Source organism: Doryrhamphus excisus, chromosome 20 (assembly GCF_030265055.1).
Source record: "Doryrhamphus excisus isolate RoL2022-K1 chromosome 20, RoL_Dexc_1.0, whole genome shotgun sequence".
NCBI lineage: Eukaryota > Metazoa > Chordata > Actinopteri > Syngnathiformes > Syngnathidae > Doryrhamphus > Doryrhamphus excisus.
The window spans coordinates 7501-34423 of NC_080485.1; the positions used below are offsets into that span (position 1 = coordinate 7501).

The 26923-nt window shown below is 44.1% G+C and overlaps 1 protein-coding gene across 4 annotated transcripts in view; it reads right to left on the reverse strand.

Moving 5' to 3' along the window:
- Window positions 1–6155: 6155 nt before the first annotated feature.
- The window catches only part of LOC131107716 (SH3 and PX domain-containing protein 2A-like), a 38887-nt gene continuing 18119 nt past the window's right edge, over window positions 6156–26923 (reverse strand). For 3 of the 4 annotated variants that reach the window (XM_058057951.1, XM_058057952.1, XM_058057953.1), the window contains exons 8-15: window positions 23949–24077; window positions 14616–14729; window positions 12934–13017; window positions 10286–10403; window positions 9901–10223; window positions 9531–9580; window positions 9044–9163; window positions 6156–8960 (exon numbers count right to left, since the gene is read on the reverse strand). In XM_058057951.1, coding sequence (XP_057913934.1) covers window positions 7044–8960; window positions 9044–9163; window positions 9531–9580; window positions 9901–10223; window positions 10286–10403; window positions 12934–13017; window positions 14616–14729; window positions 23949–24077 — 2855 coding nt within the window. In that variant the 3' untranslated portion in view covers window positions 6156–7043. The remainder of the gene's footprint in view (window positions 8961–9043; window positions 9164–9530; window positions 9581–9900; window positions 10224–10285; window positions 10404–12933; window positions 13018–14615; window positions 14730–23948; window positions 24078–26923) is intronic. The other variant, XM_058057954.1, reaches the window with a different exon arrangement.

The following is a 26923-nucleotide window of genomic DNA, read 5'->3' on the forward strand; positions in this document are numbered from 1 at the left end:
GCTGGTTTATGGTAATGCCGTGTTCTTTCCACTTCCGGATGATGGCCCCAATGGTACTCACTGGAACTTTCAGAAGTTTAGAAATGCGCCTGTAACCAATGCCTTCAGTGTGTTTTGCAACAATAAGGCTGCGTGGGTCTTTGAACAGCTCTTTGCTTTTACCCATCATGCAATGCTTCTTGTCTAACACCTTGCTGGTGAGAAACCTTTTTAAAAGGCATTAATCAGGACTAAACCAGCTGATATTACTTTGCACTAATAGGGGACAGGTTAACCTTCTAAATACTGACAAACTCCAGCTGCTTTCTTGGCTTTCCAGACCTTTTTACCCCTCCTTTTCTTCATGTGTTCAATACTTATTCCCTGTGCCATTTCACTTTATTACACATAACTTAATTTATGAACATAAATGTTTGGATTCTTTGTATGTGTGCATTACTTGGGTTGATGCCGACATCTGGTGAAAATTTCATGTCAATAGCTTGATTAGAAATATGTTTTTTGAGAGAAATGTTGACGTGTTCAATACTTATTTTCCCCGCTGTATAATGACCTCCATGTGGCCGGCTAACATTGTACTGTAACAGCCAGAGCAACCTTTACAGCCAAAGCATTAGTCATGGCACTCGTGTATGAATTGCATATCTTTTGTCATCTATTCATTTATCCTGTGTTATTGTGCTACATGTATGAAGGCCATCATGTCATTTACTTGAACAAGTCTTCCTACCTGTGAAGAACGCCGACGCCATGTTGTTGATGGTCTGCCAACACAATTACATGAGTCCTTCCCCGGGGGCCGACAGACTGCTGATGGACGCAAAAGGTTGAAGCGCCAGAAAATGCCGTCTTGTGCGTGCAATAGGTGAAACTGTCCACTGGAGAACCTATGGCATCAGATGACGCTCCCATTTGGAGCTCATGTTGAGATGGATGCAGTGGGATCCCACGGGCTGTTAAGCGACAAGCGGCTTTTCATCTGTAACAGAAGTTGTAAGATTAGCTGCTATTCCTTTGCTGTAATGAAATACTCAGTTTTATAAAATTCATTCCTGCATTGAATACTTATAATAATAATAATACATTTTATTTGTATAGCGCTTTTCAAAATACTCAAAGACACTTTACAGATGAATGGAGTTGAATAAAGTAAGTAAACAGAATAGAAGACACACCAAAATACAACATTCATTGGTTAATACACAGTTAAAACATGAGTAAAAGCGGGGCGGGGCACAGCAGTCAGATATAAAGAAGTTAGACATTAAAAACAGATTTAAAGAGGTGAGTTTTTAGTTGTTTTTTGAAGGTGGGAAGGTCAGGGCAAGCACGGAGTGAATGGGGCAAAGAGTTCCAGAGGGTGGGGGCAGCGATGGAGAAGGCTCTGTCTCCCCAGGTTCGGAGCTTGGTTATTGTAATGATGCAGTGTACAGAAGTAAGTTTTTTAGTCGCCATTAAAATAGACCGAATAAGGGAGAAGGGTTATGAGTGTGTTTTCTCTTCCGTTGTCACAATGATGCTCAAAGATAAAATCAGCGGCTTACACTCACCTAACAGATGCCTCGCCTCTGATGGCAACAAGTTCCGACACAAACTTAACACACCATGCACGCGACGTAACCCGGACATCAAGGGATTTTCACGTCAAACGAAATAATTCCAAATAAACCACTTTTAGCTTCAGTTGTCATTGACTATGACGAGGGTAGCGAAACATACTTTTAAAAAATCGTTGTCAATTTGGGCCAAAGTCGTTCACATTATGTTATGGATTGCAAATGAACCGGTTGAAACAATTGTTTCCGTCATTTCGAGCATTCTGCGCGCCAATTATGTCCACAAAATGGCGACCTCGGCTTCAGCTCCTCAACTTCGACATCGTTTATATACTGTATATTGTCCTATTGTCGGAGCGAAACGCCACTATTCGTGCCTCAACGTGACTTAAAACTTTGATACTGACCTTGTAGCATTGCTTGTGCGTCGTCTGAGTTACATGGCAACTCCAGTGTTCTCCGTCAGGGTGTTGGAACGCCGACTCGATGCCGAATTAAATTGGCGCCAATGAAAACGATGCTGTTGCAAGACAAACCGTTTACTTCGGCACTTCTCCACGGTCGTGGCGGTGTTAACTGTCACTATTTTCAGCCCCAAACCGTGGTAAGGGGCGGCCTGACTTCGTCAGAGAAAGACAGATGGTTGCCTGCTGCTTCCGGTCAACTTTTTTTTTCGACGAGCCAGCAACAACAGAACAGCGCGCGCGCGCGCGCGCACGAGATCCTCGCACTTCCTTGTTCACGCTCAACCCGCCCCACATAGCTGGCCAAACACATGCCTGTAACAGCGTTGAAAACTTCAAAAAATTAAGCAATATACATGTAATATATTCTAAAGCATTTTCAATAAAGAGTTTCAACAATCACGCCTCTTAGTTTTACAAACAGTAGACGGCATTCCCTCTAGAATACTTCAGCTTGGCTGCCAACAGGTTGACACAGCGTCATTGGGATCGTCGGCGCCATGATCCGGACGAAACCAGGAAGTGCAAACGGGAAGTTACAGCGCGGATGTGACGTCGTGTTTCACAATGATTTTACACACTATAACAAGATAAATAATACTTTATACTCCTGAAGCACATTGGGCACCGTTCGTAGGGGGCTGTAAAAAAAAGGAGGCATTATTTAATTTGTTGGATTTCACGTAACGTCACCGCTTACTGGCGGATCAGTACGGTGGCCTGTGACGGACATACATAGATGATATTAGCCTCTGTCGCCCTCCTGTGGCCACTTCGAAAACACACAAACGTCTTTTTGAAGTGTACTGTATTTTGGACTAACAAGTATATGTTGAAAGCACACAAATGACACATGATACAGATAACATAGCCAGGAATTGCATAAAAGTAATTTTTAAGGAGAAGAAATCCAAGAATTGAGGCCCTTAATTGACATCCTCCCTCGCCCACATCATAATCAGCAGTTCCTTGTCCTCTTAATAATGTAGCCGATAGGCGCACATCCCAGCGTGCTTTGCGGTACTGTCTATGAAAGAAATAGCTGTTAAATTACTTGTTTTAAGCCACGTAAATAGGTTATTCTTGCACACGACTGGCCAAGTCTGTTCTAAATCTATCTATTGTGTTGATGTTTGATGGGATTTTTTCATGACACCGTGACTGTAATCGTTATGCTGGGCAATCATATACTGTGTTTTCTCAACGGTAAAGTCATGGCTAATGTAAGCTTTATCTTACTCTGCTGAAGATTGCGGGACAGCGGACTGACGACGACGACGACGACGACGGCGACGACTAGAGAGCAATATGAAGGCTGCGGCCGCCGGCGATCAAAGAGCAATACGAAGCCGGCGGCAGGGCACAGACTGCAGCGGCCGTCAGGCAATCTGTTGTCAGCTGCCGGCCTGCGGGCAAACTGGAAACGGTGGGCAAACTGGAGGCGAGGGTTGGAACTTGAGGCCAAGCATCAATCTAGGTCCACCAATTTTTCACCATATCATCAGACAATTATTTTGCACGAGTGTGCAAAATTTCAGGGACAGGACTCAACAGGAACCATGTTTCCTTCCCAAATAGATTGACCACGAAGCCGGTCAAAGGCCCTAAAAAAACAAAACTTTAATAAATTCATCAAGCATTGAGCTAGGTCCACCAATTTTTCACCATATCATCAGACAATTATTCAGCACGAGTGTGCAAAATTGCAAGGACGGGACTCAAAAGGACCCATGTTTCCTTCCCAAATAGATTGACCACAAAGCCGGTGGAAGGCCCTAAAAAAAAAAAAACTTTAATAAATTCATCAAACATAGAGCTAGGTCCACAAATTTTTCACCATATCATCAGACAATTATTCTGCACGAGTGTGCAAAATTTCAAGAGTTTAGCTCTAAAGGAACCTTGCCTAGTAATCAAACAGACTGCTCAAAGGTCATAGGTCACCATCAACTTGTCGAAATTAGAAACACTTGTTCTTGGAGTTTTTTTTCCATTTTTCAATATGCTGCAGACACTATCCCATCAATTAGGAAGAAATCGGTCCCAGCTCTATACGACCTTGCTAAAGCTAAGTAGCTAACCAAAGGTCGCACAGATGTGAAACTGTGCACACTTGCTTTATATTCTTTGTAGATGTTTTGTTGCGTTTTTTGACACATTTGGACATTTTTTGTCTAATCGGTGGGGGAGTGAACATGAGGAGACAACAAAATTCCGACGCCCACTGGTCCGACCAACGCCCGACTGATGTCAATCCGCTCATCTGGAGGCCCCCAACAACATACTCAAATTTCAGACCTCTGCGTTGTCTGGAAAAAAAATTTCTGCAGATCAGGTCTGAAGAGGGGCGGCACGGTGGTCTAGGGGTTAGCGCACAGACCTCACAGCTAGGAGACCAGGGTTCAATCCCACCCTCGGGCATCTCTGTGTGGAGTTTGCATGTTCTCCCCGTGCATGCGTGGGTTTTCTCCGGGTTTCCTCCCACATTCCAAAAACATGCTAGGTTAATTGGCGACTCCAAATTGTCCATAGGTATGAATGTGAGTGTGAATGGTTGTTTGTCTATATGTGCCCTGTGATTGGCTGGCGACCAGTCTAGGGTGTACCCCGCCTTACGCCCGAAGACAGCTGGGATAGGCTCCAGCACCCCCCGCGACCCTCGTGAGGAAAAGCGGTAGAAAATGAATGAATGAATGAAGGTCTGAAGAGCACAAAAGTCTGCAGGTTGATGACTCTCAGAGCCTTTGTGGCCATTTCAGCCAGATTTGGAAAATAAACTTGTGAAAAAAATGAATGGACTTTCTTTCATTGGAGTCTCACGAGGCTGGAAAGACAAAACCTCTGAAAAATTTGGGGTCGCTAGGGTCAATATGGGCCTCGCAGGGCGTGAAAAACTGCTTTCCCTCCAAAAAACTATTTTTTCCCATAAATCTCGGACCCTTAGATCCAGGACCCTGATTTTTTGATATGTGTATCAGGGACTGGCCGCTGACCTGTGTGCCAAGTTTCAAGTGTCTGGCTCGAAAGGGGGCGTGGCTAGACCTGCAAACCCACTAAATTGAGGCCTGCTTGAGGTCAAAGGTCACCCCTTTCTGAACTAAAATGGACTGACTTTCTTTCATTGGAGTCTCACGAGGCTGGAAAGACAAAAACTGAAAAATGTGCGGTCGCTGGGGTCGATATGGGCCTCGCATGGCGTGAAAAGCTACTTTCCCTCCTAAAAAACCTCTTTTTCCCATAAATCTCGGACCCTTTGATCCAGGACCCTGATTTTTTTATATATGTATCAGGGGCTGGCCGCTGACCTGTGTGCCAAGTTTCAAGTGTCTGTCTCGATACGAGTCGGGGGTGGTCCCAAAAGAAAGCCCGTGCCCACTTATGGGGGGGAGTCGTCCTCGAGAAAAATGCCGTAGGACGTACCGTTCTCGAGTTATTTGGTTTTGGTACAAGCTACCAAGACCGCCTTCACCCCATACCTACACCTAACCCTAATACTATGTCGCCATCTGATGGTCAATTAAATCTACTGCAGGCAAATACCGACACCTGCTGGTCATTCCTATGTACTGCAACTCCCACCATGCAATGTCAATGGAGGATACGTTTTTCGCCTATTACTCACCAACGGAAGCTCGTATCGAGACGGGACCCACTTCCATCTATTAAGATTCGACCCCGAGTTTTCCAACGAGACCACCCCCGACGCTCTACGATTTTCGGTTTCCGAGATACGACTGTTTTCTGCCAATTGCGCCCCCTTCCAGTGCTCACAGGAAGTCGGAAGTGGTCCCAAACGCCCGTGTCCACTTATGGGGGGGGGGTTCGTCCTCAGGAAAAATGCCCTAGGATGCTCCGTTATCGAGTTATTGGCTTATGATAGCAGCTGTCAAGACCTCCTTCACCCCTATACGTAACCCTAACCCTAATGCTAACCCTAACCCAACTTGGGAATTACCACCATCTAGTGGTCATTTTAATGTACTGCTATTCTACTTGGGAAATACCCCCATCTAGTGGTCATTTTAATGTACTGCTATTTCTTCCCTTGTTGAGGGGAGCTAAGTTCACCTAACAATTTGATACCCCAATGACAGAGTGAATGCATAGGCTAACCTCAAAGTGTCACAACCAGTAACAACGAACAATGACAGAACGGTTCAAAAGTGCATTTATTTTCATTTTCAGGTACTTTAGTTATTGCTGCTTAGTCACAATGTAAACACGAAACAAACGTGAGCATCTAAAGTTAGACTAAAAAATGGTCAAAATTACTGCCCAGCAGAAATTTTTTAAATGATCGGATCATTAGAAGATATGTTGTTGATGAAAAATCAGTCAAATTTAAAAATAAATGGAAAAAAAAGAATAAATACAGGGTTGGACTTTGGTTTTCCCCAGACTTTGTATTCCTGGTAACCCATCAAGTTATTTACTATCAAAGCAAATTGTGATGATGAGAGATGCTCACAAAGAAAATGACAGCTGAATGGTTAAGATATTAGGTGTATTGGTGGCATACAGTACCAAAGAAAAATATATAAAAACATGCAAATAGACAGCACCAAGATGTGGCTAACACTTAGCAGCAAAAGAAAAATGTAACATTAAACAGCTCAAGGCATTGTCAGTATAATGAATCACTTCAATCATGCAGTAAGCTTTAAATGCTTCAAAGAAAACGTTGTACAAAATGACACAATGACAGGGTGACAACTTCATCACGAGTCCCTTTCACACAAGAGATTTGCTGCATCCAAGCGCAAACTGTAAATGTGACATTCATTTGGCCGTGCCTTTCATACAGACTCTACTACTGAGTGTGTGTGGCCACAATTGCTCTCGAGATTTTGAAATTGCTTTTGCTGTGTGAAAGGCGCCACTGAAGCATTAAGTTCCACTTTTGGTGTTTCCTCTTTAGCTTTGCTCCTCTTGCAATTTCCTGATTGGCGGCACGTTTTGGGGTTCTTCTGCGAAATAAAAGTAAGTAGTCTTCTTGTTCAGAGTTCTGCCAGCTCCAAACACACTAATGCTTTTTCTCGAGGTAATTAGAAGGAACCCACCCTTTCCTTGGCCTGCCGCTGTCCAGCACCTTGCAATACCACCAACCATTGGGGTTTCTCTCGAGAACCTCCAGACTGGTCCCCTCTGGGAATCCCATTGTCTCCTCGTCACCGTGGTAATCTGCTATAGAGATGTAGACCTCTCTGAGGTTGTTGAGGATGATGTGGGGTTTAGGTCTTACTGTGGACACAGGGGGGGCGCTCTTATGAGGGCTGCTGCCCAGGAATTCTGAGCTACCTGTGACGGTTTGGTTCCTGCTCGGCAGCACTATGTTGTTGGGTGCCAGGCTGCGGGGCATCGTGCCAAAGGAGGCGTTGCGTCGCACGGTGGGAGTGGAGCGAGGGTGGTTGGTGGAGTTGAGGGACTCGTTTCTCCTTAGAGAGCCGACAGGGCTTGGACTATCCCTAATGGGAGCTGAGATGAAGACAGACTGAGGACGAACAACCTGCTGCTGTTTGCCGCCGTTCTGTTTGCGTGACCCAAACAAGCCAGTCGGTTTTGAAAGACCACCCGGAGGCTTGGAGGGGATGGGTGGAGTCACTTTCTTTAAGTTTTGGTTGAGGTTGTTCATGGCTTGGACCCTTTGCTCATTCTTCTCCAGGCTGTTGGACTTGCTGAGGCTGCCAGGTTTTGAAGGAGTGCCATCGGATTCTGATCCCCCCATGTCATCTTGCTGGTGCACGGGCTCCAGATAGTATGTCGGTGCCCAACCTTCGACGTCGCCCCACCGAATGTACCACCAGCCGCTCTCCTGCTTCTCCAGCACCAGCACCTCCACCCCCGCAGGGAAGCTCAGCTCCGACTCTTGGACCCTCTCATAGGGGTCGGTGGTGCGATAGAGGACGCAGCCTTCCAGGTCGGAATCTCCCCTACTACCTTTGGAATAGATGGAGGAGAACTCTGAGGACGTGCTCTGAGAAGAGAAGGAATCCTCAGAGGAGACAACAGAGGCAGTCTCAGAGTCCTCTCCTTTGGTTTTAGCGCTGCTCTTAAGCTGCCCTGTGGGACGCAGCTGTCTTCTCAAGGTGCTGATGTCCATTTTATCTCCACTGGACGCCTTTGCCAGCTGTGGCTTAGGCCTCACCACTGGCTTCGGTTTGGAGGAGGATTTGGTGTTGAGGGAGGCTTTGCTTTCCTCTTGATCTTTCTTGGGTCTTGACATATCTGGGGTTGACTCATTGGAGGCTGATTTTGAACTGGATCCCTCCTCACTTTTGGCTGACTGTCGGCTTCCGTTCAAGTCAATGTTGAGTTTGTTTGCTGCAGATTTCAACCCCCCTGATTTGGGGGTTTTCTTGCCAGTTTCTGATGAGACACTCGTCTTGGAGGAAATGGACTCCTGACTGCATTGCCTCACAGGGGTCTCCCTGAAGAGACGGAAGCCATCGTTCTCATATATACACTCTTCCTCTCCCTCTGCCTCGTGACCATCTTCAAATGACTCCCCCATCCTGAAGGAGGCACTGTGGAGTGATGACGCCGGAGAGGGTTTGGAGGAGAGCTGGGAACCCTTGTCGGAAGAAGTGTCCTCATTCTTTCCATCCACCAAGGAAGCTTCGCCTCTCAAAAACTCAAACTCAGACTCCAGGTCCAGATCACCGATAGCTGGAACATCATATTCCGGCTCTTCATACACAGGCCTCCCTGGAGACATGGGAGACTCTGGAGCCTCAGAACCAGGGCTGCTGGGAGGGGCCGTCTCCACTGAATCCTGTTTTTTCACAGGTGGAGCCGGGGGGGGAACTTTGGGGCGGCATAGTGTGCTTGTCCTACGATTCAGGTTGGGCTTCTTGCGTTTATCAATGTAGGAACATGGAGCCCAGCCCTCCCTCTCTCCTATCTGAACATACCACCAGCCTCCAGAGTTCTTCTCAATCACCTTTAAAAAAAATCACACAAAACCAACGTATCGTTACTAATGAAAATGTATACACTATGCATATAAGACTATATGGTTGTTACTTCTGCTTTTTGGCCCCCGTTGAAACTGATCCCATCAGATATGCAAGACTGGAACTCTGCAATGGTGTAATACTCTGCTTCGACTGTAGGTGGCTCTGGTGGTGATGGCAAAGGAAATCCCTACAAATGAAGAAGATATTGCTTCAACACTTAATAAAGATGAGTTATCATTGGATAGTACTGTAACAACACTTAGATTAGTGTAGTATTACATATACAACTCTTGAAAGATGCTTGATGCATAATCTATGGAGAGCTAATGTAAAAAAATAAATGAAAATAAAAAACACATTTAATGAAATAGAATTATTTAAAAAGAAATCATAAAATAAACGATTACATTATATTAAATAAAGGAGTTTATTTACACAATTAGTCATATTTCTAATATTTATATGAGTTTGTGGTGAATATCATGGCATGAATGAGAAATTAAGAGTCAGCGTTCCCGTACGATCAACATGTAATATACAAAAAGCATTCCCACCAGGGTTGCATCTCTGCGGGGGGGAGGTTTTTGCCTGAGGATTGGGGAACCTGTGAAACAGAAAATACATTTTTTTATATTTTCTCCTATAATTTACAGCAGATCATTCACATAGAATATTTCATTTTAATTACTTGAATGTTGCTGCCAAATAAAATTACAAGCATGAATCACCAGATTTTGTGACTTTTCTTTTCATTTTTTTTCTTTTCAATTTTCAAAACATTGTAAAATGTTTTCAATTTTTTGGAGAAAAATCGAATAAAATACGTGGAAAACAAGCACAAGTTGGAGCTTCATGCATGCACACACAAACATTAAAAAAACACAATCCCTGTATAAATGTGTTACTGACAATACTGTGACGAACCAATTTCCACCCGATGAGGTGAGATGCGGGCCACAGCTGGTGAGGCCTGCTCTTCTGTTCCTTTGCTGTCCTGGATACCGCTGACAGGGCTGGAGTTAGAACGCAGCACTGGCAAGCTGATCTCCTTCTGAGTGACCTGCGGGGTCTCTGAGAGTGCCTCTGCATCTTGCTCGCTTGGGGCTTTTTTGTTGAGTAGATTGCTGATCTCCATAATGTTGCCAATGATCTCCACCGGACTGGTCACAGTCTTTTTCTGTGGCGAGAGGTCCTCTCTCAGCTTCTTCAGGTAAGATGCTGGAGCCCAGCCCTCCTTATCCTGGTACCTGTGAATAAACGCTGTACAGGTAAGCCTTCTCGGAAGTTCCTTCTAGGAAGTGAGGCTTACCTGATAAACCACCAGCCTTCCAGGTTCTTTTGAATCACTTCTACAGTCACTCCTTTCTCAAATGCTATTTCATCCTTGCCCTGGCTGGTGTAAGGTTGCACTGTGATATACTTCTCTTCTGTCAAATAAAAAACACATTGGTTGTTTTAAATGTTAAAAAGTCAAATCAGTCAAAACGTTCATTTTTTCATTTTGAAACCATTTTCAGTGGTATGAAAAAGTTGGCCCCCCATCCATGCCACCTTCAACTTGAAGATTTCCAGTTCCTGCACTGGCCCCACAGCCCCCAGCATGATGGAACCACCACCAAATGTTACTGTGGGTAGCAAGTGTTTGCCTTGGAATGCTGTGCTCTTCATCCGCCATGCATACCACCCCTTGGCATGTCCCAATAACTCCATTTTAGTTTCAACACAGGCTTTAGAACAGATCTGCTTGTGTACAAGTCTTTTCATGGTCTTCTGCCAAAGTTCATCTCTGACTTGTTAGAGCCACAAAATCCATCTCGGGCTGTGAGAAGCTCAGGTACTGGTCTCCTCTGGGCATCCGGAGTGAGGACTAACCACGGCGAGGCTGTGTTTCAGTTTTATCCTGCCAAAATCTGGAACAGTCTTCCAGAGTTTCCACTTTGAATGACCTTGTGTACGAATGGTTCTGGAGAAATAAACTTGCCTTGCCACATAGTTCTCCCTCCCTCTGTTGGATCTGGAGCTGCACTGCATTACGTCTTTAAAGTTTGAATTGAACTTTTTGTGTCCTGCACATCACAAGCAAGAAGTGCATTTGAATGTAAGTGAGCTGGGAAGTAAACGACCAAACATTATATTATTACGGGCAACATGTTACAAAAATATCATATGTTGCACACAAGAGTAAATGATCAGATAGAACTGTCTGTATACAACAATACTCCTGCTCTAGAGGCTGCCTACTGGTGTTTACATCAGCCAGATGCAGAGGCTCCGTTCTGATTTATGCATTCCTTACAAGGTCAATGGACAGTGCAAAGACATCACTTCCCGCCATTTCAGCAATTCCTGACTGAAACCTGCGCAACCGTGTCCCAAGACAAGACAGGGACAAAAAATTAGGACAAGAAAAAGAAATAATCCATGTATGCTTAGAAATAATTCACTTTTCCTTGTCTTTGCCTTTTTCCAAGGTTGAACAAGAGCTGACAGAAAGTAGGATAGTATTAATTCCATGTACTTTCAATACTTCAGTAGGATCCAAGGCAAGGGGATATTTATGTACACATTATGTTCTTTTTGGAGCTACAGGGTCTTTGTGTGCGCTAGCTGGTAAAACATTTTCCTCTCCCAAGACCTCTTAAACAATATCCAGCCTAGCGGAAAGGGGAAACTCTGAATCAGATGTTTTGTTAACCGCAATGTGCATCGCCTCCATCCATGTTTGACTTGACTCTGGTGGAGTCAGCAAATTCCCCCCCGCTCTCTCTCCCCTCCAGAGAGCAGCGCTGGAGAAAACAAGCACAAGGCTTGGGCTGACCCCAATAGCCCATCATCTCTCGTAAAGTCACTCTTTTAAACTCAAGCTCAGCCGTGTTTAGCCATGGCCTTTTTCTAAGGCAAGGAGCCATATTTGGTTACCAAAGCACAAGCCCCAACAAGCCTAAGTATAAAATAATACGTTTATGTAATACGTAATATGCAATACGTAATACGTAAAGACGTTTGTAAGGCTCAAGAATATGATTTTTTAATATAAAAATAGTAAATACAAAAACACTTCAACATAGCAATTTGGTTACATAATTTAATCTTTTGTGGTTAACCAAAACGGCAAAGCTCGTTAAAGCTGATTTAACCTCTTTTCACTATGCCTATTTAGCTGTTCGTAAGGCAAGGAACCATACTAGGTTACCTACATTTAAGCCAAAATGGCTGCCACATGTTTCACTGTGAGGCAGAAGAACTTTTTCGTAATAACGACAGTGAAAACGTTATGAGAGAGAACATTCTGCAATGCTAGTTCTATTTTTTTTAATCCCAAAGGAAATAAGCTGTTGCCAATTCCTCAGTAAGAAAAGTAGCTGTTGGCTGTCCTAAAAGTCGCTAGATGATGCCATTGGCTAATTTGCATGATATAACAGATGCTGTAGGAAAAAAGCATAACCTCGTAGGAGAGACAAAAGGGTGAGTAAAAAGACCTTCATTACGTTTACAACTACACTTAAACTTATAAATAAACTGGCCAGTCGTGGTCGTTTTATCCAGACTTCCTCTATGCTGTCAATGCGCCGGGGGAGCTGACGTGAATTGACCGCTCATGACTGCCTTCGTATCCCTAATTTTCCAAAAAATGTCATACTTTTCCTGGCGCATAAGAAGACAATTTTGGTTGAATGGCAAATTGTTTGCCTGTGAAAGATTGACAGGGATTAAATGTAATGATAGTAAAGCCTATTGTACACACTTCTGAGTATCCCAGTGAGAGCCCTATAATAACAATGACGGTTAGTGGTTAGTGGCGGTGGATTTACAACAACATGACATGACATGAGAGATGCGCTCAACAACAACAATGTGTGGTCACATGACAGGAGAATGGTTGGATCAAGACAGGAAGTAACAAACAAAGGCAAAGAAGGGAGGACGGTTATTAATGCAGCATCTGTCTCACTTCACCTCGGCTCTGCTGCCGGCTGATGACACCCCCCAGCGTCCATCTCCGGTCCAGCCTCTTCAGATGGGCCTTGTGTCGCTTAGTAACTGACAGACACAAACGATGAGCACATGGCCGTCAACAAACAAGCAAGAGCAGGCAGGAGAAAAAAATGTTAAAAGTAAAACACACAAATATGATATTGAAGCCTTGTTATTATCTGCACATGGAAGACAAGTTAAGACTGGAATGAGGGCTGGCGGGACAGACGGATGGAGGGATGGAGAAGGTCATGGGTTGCAAGGGAAGTGTTAAATGAAGACATTTTCTAATTTTTAATTAAGATGTTGTTAGCATGCGTTCCCCATCCTGCCATACTGGAGCATCTGGGACATACGTTGCTGGACCAGGAAGTACAACAGATTACTGAAACAGCTGACAATGTGCACCTTACAGATTCCACCTTCATTGGATCTCATTACATCAGGGGTGTCCAAACATCTTCCTCCAGCCGCATAAAAAGGAACTGAAGCATTCTGTTATGGTTTCATTTATTTTTTTTTGGGAAGGGGGCACTTTGATATGCTTCACCTTTTTTCTTTACTGAGGGTGCAAAATAGGACAAGAGAAGCTCAGCAGTTACAGTAAATATAGAGAAAGAAAAGACAGCCTCCATTTAAGTGTGTGCTATATGTGCAGACCTGCCAACATAGTCTGCAAATGGGGTCGGTGTCGGACTTTCAACACCCCTATGTTGCCTACTGACCAATGTGAAGTTATTGGTTAATTCCATCTGTGTACAATTCTCTGTATAGCCTTGAGTTAGAAGAGATCCAACGTCACATTTTTACACAGCAAAATCATGTTTTGGCTACTTTGGGGGGTACTCTGGGAGTACGGGATTGGTGGCACGCTACTACGTGCAATCCGGTCCTTGTAGGAACGCGGCAGGAGTCTGGTTCGCATTGACAGCAGTAAGTCGAGCCTGTCTCCGGTAAATGTTGGCCTCCACCAAGGCTACCCTTTGTCACCGATTCTGTTCACAATTTCCATGGACAGAATTTCTCGGCGCAGCCAAGGCATCGAGGGAGTTTCGGCGGCCTTAGCATCTCATCTCTGCTATTTGCAGATGATGTGGTCCTGATGGCCTCGTCGGGCTGCAACCTTCAGCGTTTACTGGGACGGTTTGCATCTGAGTGTGGAGCTTCTGGGATGAGCTTGCCTGTGAACGCCTTGGTGTCCTCCTGGTGGACCCGGAGGAGGTGGCCGGGGGCCGTGAAGTCTGGGCTTCCCTACTGAGAAGGCTGCCCCCGCGAGACGGAACCAGATAAGCGGAGGAAAATGGATGGATGGGATGGACTTCACTCCATTGCAAAGAAAGTTAGGTACGGATTACGTGGAATCAAGGCCAAAGGACACATGCCTCCTTCAAGCCGCTATCGAATACAGTGACTATCATGCTCTCCTATACAGTGTTTTACTGTACTGAATGGCTCATCAAAGAGCTGTGGTCTGGAACTCCTCATCACCATTGATGCAGACCTGAATCTACGCACTGTTTAGCGTGCACCCAGCCAGAGTGGGGAGTTTTTTTCACAGCCTTGGCCAACGTGAAGTCAGAGACGGAGAGTGTTCCACCTTGTCACTGATGAAAATGTTCAAGAAAAGCGTGTGGGTGGCCAGCTGAGGTTGATTACTTTTTTACCTTGCCCGGATTTGGAGGCGCCGAGCTCTATGTCATCCCGAGTGCCGCTGTGGGAGTTAAGATAGGTGGCGGGCACCCATCCCTGCTCCTCTGCAGTGCTGACAAACCACCAGCCTGCAGGAAAAAGAAAATCATGAACCAATAGTACAAAGACCACTCTAGCAGATTTGACACTCTGACACATCCTACAAGTGGCATGCCGCCCACAATTGTCTGTTTGCCGTGGCAACGGAGACACAAAGTACCTGACAGCTGTTGTGAGGCGTGGAAGTCACATGACAGGAAGAAGAAGAACTAACCTGGTCGCAACTGCTCATTACTAGTTTTAGCAACGCCAGTTGATGACCTTTTAATCAAGTTAAATGTACAAGATTTTGTGGGATTAAATCGTGATTTAGACTTCTCTTTCAGAAAAAAACCGGTGGGCACTAGGCCTGGGATGATCATAAATCACATCAGTTCTTCATCACACAGTAAATGAAAATCAACTGGATAATTTGGCAGCCTGAATACGTTGCCATGTGCAGGCGTGTCAGTTTTCCTTGTCTCTCTCCTCCAAGCAGGCAAGAAGGGAGTTCATTCTGTACATTGCTTTCAGCACCTTGACAAGTTTGTTACATAGAACAACGGCATGAACAGAGTGAGCCCTTTTTGTAGTCATACAGTCTCATAGTCCGGTGGGTAGAGGCAGGATGGAAGCATACACACATAGAGTGCAGAAGAGTGTAACATAGTAGAATATAGTACATAGTATATATTACACAGTATATATTAGGAGATTGCAATTTGGTTTTTCAATATATTTTTCTTAAAAATAATGTTAAAAGTCACATTCTCGTAGACCCAATCTCATGTATCAACTTGTCTGGTGACACCCCTTTTTATACAAGTAATGTGTGCATCAAGCCTGTATTTGAACACCACCGTATGAGAAAAATGTATTGTCACACTTGTTTCACTGTGGACTGACAAGGAGTTGAAATTGTAGCTCATAATGTCAGGAAGGAAAAGTCTTCTTCCTCATGGACAAGATACTGCGTCTGACCCCTAGAAAGATGAGTCTGCCCCGTGAAAAAACCCACCGCTTCACGTCAAAAACAGGCCTTGTTACGCGTCCTCAAATAAAGCTTGGAGCTCTGCCATCCATCTCTCTCTCAGTCAGCATCACGGAACATGGAACTTCGACGATCTTGACTTTGTTCAGCAAATAGGCTAGCTTACCATGGTGTTGCTGTGAAAATGTGAGCGTAATGTTAGCACTCGAGCTCCCCCTCGCTGTGTGTACATTTATTGCCCCCACAACACAATGGATTAGATACTGGCCTGCTAAGCCAGAGAGTGAGGGTTTGGTCCCATCTGGGTTGCATGTTTTTTATGGGCTGTAAACCACACCCACTGCCAATAAAGTAGACTGCAATCTGTCATTTTACTACGGAACATACGCTATGTAGTCTTTGTAGTTTGCATCTCTGTAGTTTTAAGCATATACAGTTATCCCTCGTTTAGCGCAATTAATTGGTTCCAGACTTGACCGTGATAAGTGAATTCTAAATAGGATTCAGGAATAACCCACGTAATGTGGGAGTTAGAGCACAGAAAACCTCTTTATGACTGGTTTTAACATTACTAGACCTCTGTAGACTTGAAATAACACCTTTACAGTCACTTTTACACTCCTGTCATTCTTTGTTTACATCGCATTGTGCAGTCTTAGGGATCACTGCAAGGGCATAACAGACAGCCGCTGCTAGCACAACAAGCTCGCGAGCTAACTAGTTAGCCTCTCCAATGTACCCATTGTAACATCAGAAAGTCTTTCAAACAGACTGGGCAAGAAAGCCAACAAAGCCAAAAACTTACAACTGCATCTGTGTGGAGTTTGCATGTTCTCCCCGTGCATGCGTGGCTTTTCTCCGAGTACTTTCCTCCCACATTCCAAAAACTAATTCATTAATTCCAAAAACTAATTAGTTAATTGGCCACTCCAAATTGTCCATAGGTATGAATGTGGGTGGGAATGGTTGTTTGTCTATATGTGCCCTGTGATTGGTTGGCCACCAGTCCAGGGTGGACCCCGCCTCTCCCCCAAGACAGCTGGGATAGGCTCCAGCAAACCTGCCACCCTAGTGAGTAAGTAAGTAAGTAAGTGTTTTTTGAGGTGGTGATTATATACAGTGGGCGGACTCATGCAGCCACGGGTGGGTCGAAGGCGTGATCCAGGAGAAAGAAGCCTTTTCCTTCATGATCTCAAGAAAAACCCCAACTTCCACACGAACAGTTTGAGTGCTTCGTTTCTCAAAAGTGGAGCAGATAAGTGACGGAGATGATCGATTTTTCTCACATTTGGTGCTCATGAACAAGCTCGATGGAAACATCCATTTTCTATGCCGCTTGTCCTCATAGGGTTTGATTAGAACATTATTAAAAGGTCACTTTTGGCACTTACGCAGCTAGAAATTAATCAATATAAGCAGAGGAGAGATGCAGACGTCAAGGAACAAATCTCTTGTTGTTTTCAGATGGTAGATGATTACATTACACGGGGGATACTACATGTGATATCCTTGGCCATGTGCATGCATAGTTTTGTAAGCACGTCATAAGCACAATGATAAGTCTCTCCATATTTTTCAATTGCACTGTATCACAACCTACACTCCTTGCTTTGCTCACCAAATACGCGAGATGAATAGTGAAGCGGGAAAGCGGAAGAAAAGAGGAGCTTAGCCAGTGACACTTTGAGTGCTAATGCTTTCATCAGCATCTTGAATCTTTCAAAAACAACACAAATCATTCTCGGCTACCTCTTCATCTGCATCTTAATTGTTTCACCTGGACAAAATGATTGCTTTGCAACTAACTTGGGTACATTCTCCTGTGCAATGCATTTGCCATGGCACAACACCCAAAAAGACAAAGAACATATTTTTATTATGTTAGCTGCCATTCAATCTGCTAGCTAGTAGCAAGTCACTGCATACACAGCACAGGGCGATATTATGAGAGCCGAAACCAATTAAAACGTAGCTTTAAGCGAGCATGTCAGATAAAGTGGTCACCACAGAGCACCGATTTAGCGGCAAATCAAAGTTTTTTTCCAGGACCTGAAATGATGAGGAATGCATCAATGCAGCAGATATCTGACACCACTGTTCAAACGCATTCATTTCCAGCTTCTGTATTTATTACCAGCACATCCAGAATCAACACACATTGGGGGAGGGTAGCATCGGGCGTCCACACACATACTTCCAGTCTTCATGAAACACTAGGTTTCAATTACCTGGTTGCCCCTGGTGTGCCAAATATGGGAGGGTGTGTGCGTGTGGGAAAACAACACAAAACCACTTTCAACAACTAATGTTGACCTAAGGAGCTGTGCTCTCTCCCTGCAGGCTTGTGAAAGGAGCGCCTTATGGTCTGAAAATTTAGCGACAACCCACTTCTTGTGCACCCTGGAGGCCCCCCCTGATGTCGAGACACAGCCACCCTTCAGTGTGCAAAGGGCTACCGCTGGAAATGCTGCTTTAATTTCTTATATTTCCAAGACTCTCTTGGCTCCTTTATTATTAAACTCACTTATGAGACTGTGGCTTAAAAGCCACAAAACACAGAATGAGGTTAATGCCTCCAATTCCTCCCCAAGGTGCTTCCTTGGAAATCTCAGAGAATGTGCAAGAAGCTGACTGTGATGGGAGGATAATGCATCTTCCATCTGTGTCAGTAACTTCATCTTCGAAGACGTTTCAGCTGCTGTCTGCATTTTACTGTCATGTCTATGGCAGTTGACCCTTCACATGCAAAAGCTCGCTGAAGCTGCAATGAATGAAAGCGTACGAGCGCGTGCGAGAAGGCACAGAAAAGACAAGGTGTGTGTTCATGTCTCAAATAAGGATTGTGGACGATGGTCAAAATTCCCCAAAAAGGTGCACTTTTTCCTTTTAGTGACTGAGGGAGGACGGTTGTTTTTTGGCAACACCTTGATGTCGCAATCATTCACAGAGTTGAGCTTGTTGTGTTGTGAACTGAGTGCTTACTGGTCCGTTTTTTTGCTACGGAATACTTTGTAATATGCTTCTGCCGTGGAAACGATGTGTCAGCAAGTCATTTGCAACTGTATAATGTGAAGGTACCTGCGTGGACTGAAAAATACTGATACTGGATACTGATTATGTCTTGCTTGAAGATTGTAGCTGCTGCGTCATTCACTGACTTAATGTGCAGATACAAATTTCAGTGAACTAATTATTCAAGAACATTATGACTTTCATTGGTTTTACTGGATCCATATACTTTTTAGTTTGTCTCCTTGTGGGTGTAAACATTTCCCCCTATTTCTGGCTTGGTCTTTTTCCCTTGTGAATTGAATGTTGTCAGGAGCTGCTAAAACTGTGATGATAGCTCCATCATAAATACTGCTAAATGCTACCAGTAGTTAGTGTAGTTACGCTCCCATCCATCGGCCACCGATCAATATTGGCAGATTTCCATCAAAAACATGCGATCGCCATATGCTGATAAGCGCCTTTCACAGCTGTTCACAAAAACAGATGGGCGTGTGGCGGCAAATCATCCATGTCTGCTGTGTCACATAAGGTCGCCAACAAAATGACGTCTCTCATTTGGAGCTTGCCACAGGCCTCGCCAATCAATACCAGCGTGTTTGATCACTCCCTTAACAAATCTATTTCTTTTGACTATTCTTGCATCTTTGTTTACATGTTTTTTTTTTCCGATGTTTCACCTAGCCACCTAGCTAGCTATCTTGCTCGCTAGATTGTTATCCACCTAGCTTTTTGGTTTTTGGAACTTTTTTCACCTTTTTCACATTTTGTCATTGAAACAAACAAGCAATGTGGTTTGTTTGGAGCTTGTTTTTGTCCCACAGGGAGGTGGATATCCTGTTCATGGGATACGTATTAACTTTTTCTAGTGGTACTGAACAAGTTTGCTCTCTTGTTGTCAAACACTATTCATGGTGCACATGTGTGTAGAGTGCACCCGACAGAGAGTCTCACTATGTGCTCTGATTGGTCACTGGTCTGGATGCACAAATAGCATGGAGTGGAGCGCCAGCATAAATGAAAACACTTTTCAAACTTGTGCTTGCTGCGCTGAGCACAAAGCTCATCCCGCAGACAGACGCCGCAGACTAAAAGGACACATTTTTATCATGTGAGAGTTAAGAAGACATCAATCATGTCATTCCAAGGGCCGGAGCAACTTCATCTTGCAGAATTTCCTGCAGGTTCCGTCGGCATTTGGCCAGCCAGTTGAACATAAAAATCAGGTGACGAAATATTTGTAAATTCCGGGTTTTTAGAGGTTCCCATCTGTCAAAGCCTTTAGTGGGATGGAGAGGAACATTAAGACAATAAGTCTGTCCTTAGTGACCTTTTAAATTCCTCATATGACTTTCATTACTCCACCCTAATAATTACAACGGGAGGGGCAGAAAATACGTACTGTACGAGGGTGGTGCCAGGGGGTCTTGGAGAATTCCTGGAGTTCATTTGTAATTCATGAAGGCTGATCGAGACTTGGAATGGAGACAAGCTAAACACTTCCTGGTCTACAGGGAGATATTTGCTACACGGGCCTGGGCACAGCGTGCCTTGTGTTGCCCTTGAGGCGTCCGCAAACCGGCTGTAATACGTAAGTACAACGTTTCCACGACTTCCAAGCTCTTTTCCAAAATAAATGTCAATAAAGCACGCAACAGAGAGTAACAAGGTTGGTAGCTGACTGTAGTTTCACATCTCTCAAATCGTGTAAAGCAAGGAGGCATCCTGCAGGATCCATTAAGACATAACCAGCAACCTCCCTGAACCACTAACTTTGGCAGCAAACTGCTTTTTCCATTTTCTCTGCAAGAGTTTCTCCCGCGCCCCTCTTGCACCTCGAAAACAAGTGACTCCCACTGAAGAGGAAAATACAATATGTCTAATCATGCACAGGGAGTGAGGACTGGATTTCTCTAAAATACATTTGCAGTGCGGATTTCAAGCTGGGGACGTGAAGCTGTAAGTTTCCCAGCATTAGCCCTATTATTATTATTGCTGTTGTGATGAAGAAGCCTTTTTCTTTCTTTCCTAGCTAACAGACACTTTTCAAAGAATACAAGGGGTCATCTGACTTAGGGTTAGGGTTAGATTTGATTGACTGGCTCAGGATTTTGTACAAGAATTGCGTCCCCGTGGCCTCATGGATAAGGCAATGGCCTCCTAAGCCAGGGATTGTGGGTACGAGTCCCAAGTGGTGTGTTCAGTGAGGCCAATGACCACACAGAAACACAGTTATGTATCCCCCCGCCCTCCTGTATGAGCAAGTTTGAAAACAGAAAACACCAGCTTGGTATTCATCTTCACACTGAAACAAGGGACAGGCTGCAACTGTATCGTCAAGCCGTTTCAGCAGAAAATACTTCCTTTGCTGGAAAAGTGGGGAATAGCTGGGCTGGTTTCCAGCTCTGACCTAGATTCACTACCCTAGCATGTCAATGACATGTTATTTAATGTAAGGTGAGAAATGCTGGTAAAGTCAGCCAGCAACAATCCCAGCAAGGGAATTATAAATGAACAGCTGACTTCAACAAGCAAAAACACAACGTTGGTAGCAACTTTGACACACACAAGCTTCTACCAAACGCACTGCAACTGGGGTCAGATCAGCAGATTCCTGACTGACATTCAAAGACTTTAGTGCTTATCCTGCTCAGAGATGAGTGAGGCTAAATTAAATGAATTCCTCTCAGCCATGTGGTTGTGTTAGTGTTGGCAAACCCCGACTTGGTGATGTCACCAATGGAGCGACATTAACCTACTTCCATTGCATGTGCTGTTGATATTTGAGCCGCTGTTGGAAACTTAGTGGTGCATTCACACTTGTCATGTTTGCTTCGGTTAAAAGGAACTCCGCTAGATTGAATGTGTGTCCGCTAGTGTGAATGCAATCATTCCAACCCCGGTATGTGCACCCAACAAGCAGAGCGAGACCACTTGAACTGAGTTTCAACGTGAGTCTCAACCTGCTCTGGTGCGTTTTGGTTCACCTGAGCTCAAATGTGAACCTCCCAAGTCAATCAACCTTTATTGATAATAATACATGAAGAAGATAATAAAACAATACATGAACGATATTAGAAGAATACAAATAAATCCAATAAAAGTGTCCCAATGCTCTTGTACGCCAAATGCAGTTCATAAAAATAGAGTATGTGTAGTGTAGAGTAAGGCTGTGTTGGTCTGCACAACAGGTAAGACGTTCCAAAGCCTGGGACCAGCTACAGAAAAGGAGCTATCGCCCCATTGTGACCCCATACAAGGACCAGAGGCAGGGTAAAGGTATATTTTAGGAGCTTTTCAGAACATCAAAGTTGGTGAATATATGTGTAGCAGAATATAAAACTAACTTAAGTACTCAACACTATAAACAGCATTCTGAGCACAAACGCTGCCCAATCAAGCGCTTACTTTATGCAGGTCTTCCTCACTGCACATCTTTTGGTCCCATGATACAAATACCAGTGTGAACATAAACCCAACCACATTAAATAGCACACCAGTATCTTTTTTATTGCTGGTCTGGACAACAGGACTGAACCACAACTCTGAAAGTCAAAAACTGAACATTAAACATCTCCAAACTATATGGTAACTAAACAAAAGTTGGGAAGTCATTAGACACTATGACAGTAGCCTTTAAAAATCGACATGGCTCATGAACACGCAATGGTGACCAGAACGGCGCCAAAAGCAACATGTACGTAATTTGACTTCCTCCAAGTCCCCTGCTAAGGTTCCTGATGAAAGGACTTCAAGGTGCTGGTATATTTGTCTCAAAACGACACCCTGTTGAGCCGAAACCCTACAGGAGCAGCGAGTGAAAACAAATACATGAACCTGAGAGACATCAAAGCGATCCACGCCATCTTCTTCTTGCTTAAGGCCAGTGTGGCAGCGGCGAGTCGCTCTAACCCTAACCCATCGTGAAAGAAAAGTCTTTCCAAAGTCATCGTTTCCTCCTCCATCTTCTCTTTCCATGCAGACTTTCCTCTGAAGTACACATGAGTCCCATTACAGTTTTACTGTCTCAGCACACCATTAAAGCTTAAAACGTCAAACCCTTGTGGGCCTAAAACCTCCCTGGCTCTTCTGCTGTTGACGCTTTAGAGCAGCTTATACATGGCTTTGGTTAGCATTGAGAGTTTGACCAAAATCATGCTTTGGTATGCCTGAGCTTCATTACAAATAACCACCACTCAAGTGCAATAGTAATGCTCTGTCACATTTGCTGAAAAGCATTTCATTGTATTTTTGTGTGTGTCAGTATCTGAAACCATCCACCAAAAAAAAAAAAAAATAATATGACTAAGTGACATTTGGTGTATTCCGTTAATACTTGTAATCTAAAGTCATAAGTCACTCAAAGTCACACGCGGGACTATTTTTAAACTCCATCTATCTATCAGGGCTGTCAAATGACTACACATTTTAATCCAATGAATTTTCAAATGTATTAATCATCAGCCAATATCAAGCATTTCTACATGCTAGCGTACATGTAATACAGATATCCTCAAAACTGTATAATCATTCGACAAATGGTCAGTGACTTATGGACAATTAGTTGCTAAGTCTGTTCTGCTTGTTGGCGGCCATGTCTTTCAACCAATCCCGATCAACTTTTACAGGCACGTGCTTGTCAGTCCCCTGAAGGTGTGTAACAATTTTTGTGTCGATTTGGCAAAACACTTTAAAGTTAAAGTAGGCTGTTTTGTACAGGGCGTTATGCTGTGTGAGACATTTGAGGTAAATCCAACCTTTGGTTTGGATTGACCCCTATGGGTTTAATAACAGCGTCATCATATGGTGTATTCGCCACAAAAATAATCGCACAGTAGGTGTGCCTGTTCTAGTACATTTTTAGGCTTTTATGTGCTGAGGTTCAGGAGTAGAAAAGTCAGATTAAGAAAAAAGAAATACAGTCAAGCAATGAAGGTGTCCTAATTTCTTCACATCATTTGTGAAATGTCAAAAACTAAATCTTGGCCCCGTCTGCTAACATTTTCCAGAGTTAAACAGCTGACTAAGGAGTCTTTGCAGATGGCATTTGTTAATCAGGCATGTCTTGTTGGCTTTCCATTAAAGTGAGGAGGAATAATTAATAGAAGTCTGGGAGAGTTTTGTCTTGCCAGAGGCAGCACTCTGGCATCGAGCCTGAAGCAACGGTGGGAGAAAAACGAGGCAGGACAGAATGAAGGTCTTAGCGAGGGGACAAAGGAAAGAGTAATATGTTCCTTTTGTGTCATGTATGTTTCATTTCATCACTCACCGCTCTCGCTCTTCTCAATGACGTCGACCACTTCACCCGCTTGCAGGCTGATTTCCGCAGGCTCTTGCTTCTCGTAACTGGCCACCACCACATACTGCTCCAGAAGCATGTGGTCCGACGAGTCCAAACCTGGAGTCGACGGGAAGAAACATGCTGTCAGCCAGCTGCCAGCCATCGGTCCCCGAGAGCGACCACTGGGCACCCGTTGTGCCATAGGCCGCTTTGTCGCTTGAGCTTAGCCAATCACAATATTCACTGGGCTCAGTGCATCTTCCCAAGAGTCTAGCCATAGAGGTGCATCACCCTTCGGCCCACCATGAAGGGCAGTGTAGATCTCTACAAAGAGAACATCATTCCAAAAAGGGAATGCTCAAGGAGGCAAAGCACAAAATCCATCCTCATCCACAAAGTCCATCAGGTCAAGTCAGCAGGTCAGGCAGAAACATAGTTGGAATAAGAGATGGTGTCGATGTCAAAAAGAAATGTTCAGGACAGTAGAAAGAGGGAGAAAGAAATGGCTTCCCCTGGAAAATAAACCATCTGCTAAAAAGCCTCCTCTCGGGGCAAGGACTTGGAGAAAGAGTAGGGGGGTTGTGTACACCAATCATAGGAGTCGGCACCAGGAGCCTTAAATAGATCCAGATGAAGGGGCTGGATCAGGGCTCAGAGGGATGGCCCTCTGTCTCTGTGAAACTCTAGACCTCAGCTTAAGGCGTGCGGCCTGGCCAATGGAAAAGTTCCCTTCTGTCCTTCGCAGGGTTAACCATAGCAACACCAGCGGTGACTGTTTTTTTTCACAATTTCGGCTGGTTTTCATAACTTATATCAGATCATAGAGATAAATCCTATTTATCTTAGATCATATTTATCTTTTAGCCGGCACCCAATCAGGATTGGCCCTAAATGGATTTCATTTGTGAGGATACCCTGCAATAATGGCGTGTGTCGGTCATGAACGAACGGGTCAAAAGAACTAGTTCTTTTTTGTGAGTGGAATGAACGAGGTCACCGCCCCTAAAATACCCGTTCAGTCCGTTCAGTTGCAAATGCTTTTCTTTTGATTGGCTGGAGAGTCAGTTCACCGTTCCTTTTGCAGGGCGGGACTATCGGCGTGCTTGCCTGTCTTATCCTATCATCGTGCCTCGCTCTGTGGGTGGGTGGGGTTAGCTGACTGAAAGACCGAGACCGGAGAGATTGACAGACACTCGTCAGCCGTTCATTCTTTTTACATTTATATTGTTTATTTTAATATTTTTGGTATGTTTAATATGCATTTGTCAGTTGAATTTTTTTACTTTTTAATGCACCTTAAGATTGGTGAGATTAAAATTAAAGATAAAATAAAAGAACAAATGACATAAAATCAGTGTTAATATTTGTCCATTTAACTGTCATCTAAATGTATGCGGTCCATTCTTGGTTCATTCTCGTTTTCTTCAGTAAAAATCACTCAGTTTGCACATTTCCTAATCAGGTGAGGGTGCTGCAAGTGTGCCTGGTTTCCGCCTGACTGCACGCGACTTGGATCATGGCACCGAACAGTTTTTGTTTGTCAGCATGTCACCAATACGTATATATGTATATATGTATATATATATATGTATAATATAAGAGAAACATTTATTATATACTGTGACTTTATACAGCCTGTGCAATGTATTTAATGTGTGACACCATCATTCATGCTAATGGGATGATACAATCGTCATACGGGATGTACTTGTAGTACTTGCGCCATCTTGAGTGTGCCTGAGCTGGTGCTTGTCACTGCCATTCTTCCACACAGATGCAAAGCGTTGAAAGCTCGAGAGCAACAAATCCAATGCAAGATAGTTTTATGATCTGCTGAATGAAGGAATGAATGGATGAATTTGACTACTAAGATGGGGGATTACATAGCCAAGCTCACCATGAGTTGATCAGACTATTACAACAAAGAATCAGAACTTGGTACACAGAACAATAGGCAGCATGTACTTCATATACAAATAAAAGGCAAGTACACAAATCTTTTTCAGTTGATATACAAATAAATGGGGCTGAGCATATTAGAAGACATTTTTTGAACAAAAAGGAAATTCTTGTCTTTTTGATTATATCCTCTTAATGAGCATCCTGTATTAACATCCAAAAACCTCCAAGAGTCAGTGCCTCACCAGCCATGAACCTCACCCCATGCATTACGCTACGATGACTCTATGCCGGTACTGTCAATTTCATTACCAGTCAAACAGCATGCTCAACATGCTCAAACAACTCAACCTGCTTTGACCCCTCCAGTGGCTCCAGTGGAGGGGGGGGGTCTGTTTGAAGGCACACTGCTCAATGCTTGTCAGTGACAGAGAGGCTGCCGAGTTGTCCCAAAGATTTTGCCAATGATTTCCTGCACCAGTTTCATGCCTTACCCTCTTACCCTACACAAAACACCTCTCCACCTCCCAACATGTCATCCACATATTGCTCAACCCTTTGCCCCAACCAAAACATACACACGAGTGCACAGATGTAAACACTCATGGAGACGCACACAAACACTCACACATACATTTGAGGCGTGCAGAAAGGCTGACATTCAGGCACAAAACTGAATGAAATGGTTTCCACTTGCCACGTAAACCTCCTCTACATCTGCTTTTCACATGAGCTACACTCCCCAGCACTGTGCTGCTTTTCCTTCACGCATGCAGTTCCAGCTGTGTTCCAACTTCATTTTACACAAAAGCAGCGTCAAAAGGGTTGTATCAGACGCCAACAACAATAAGGATGAGAAAGTGAAAAGGAAAAAGTGTCTCTCTGTGACAACCAGCCAACTGTACGACACTGAGCGTAACACGACTTTGGCACCAACAGCTTAGTCGCGTGACATTTTAAAGTGCTTTCAGAGGTGGATAATTCAAAGTCTATTTAAAAACAGCTGAGTCTCCAGCCACGGCTGTTAATGCCAATGCTATTTGCACACGAGACTCCACTTCATC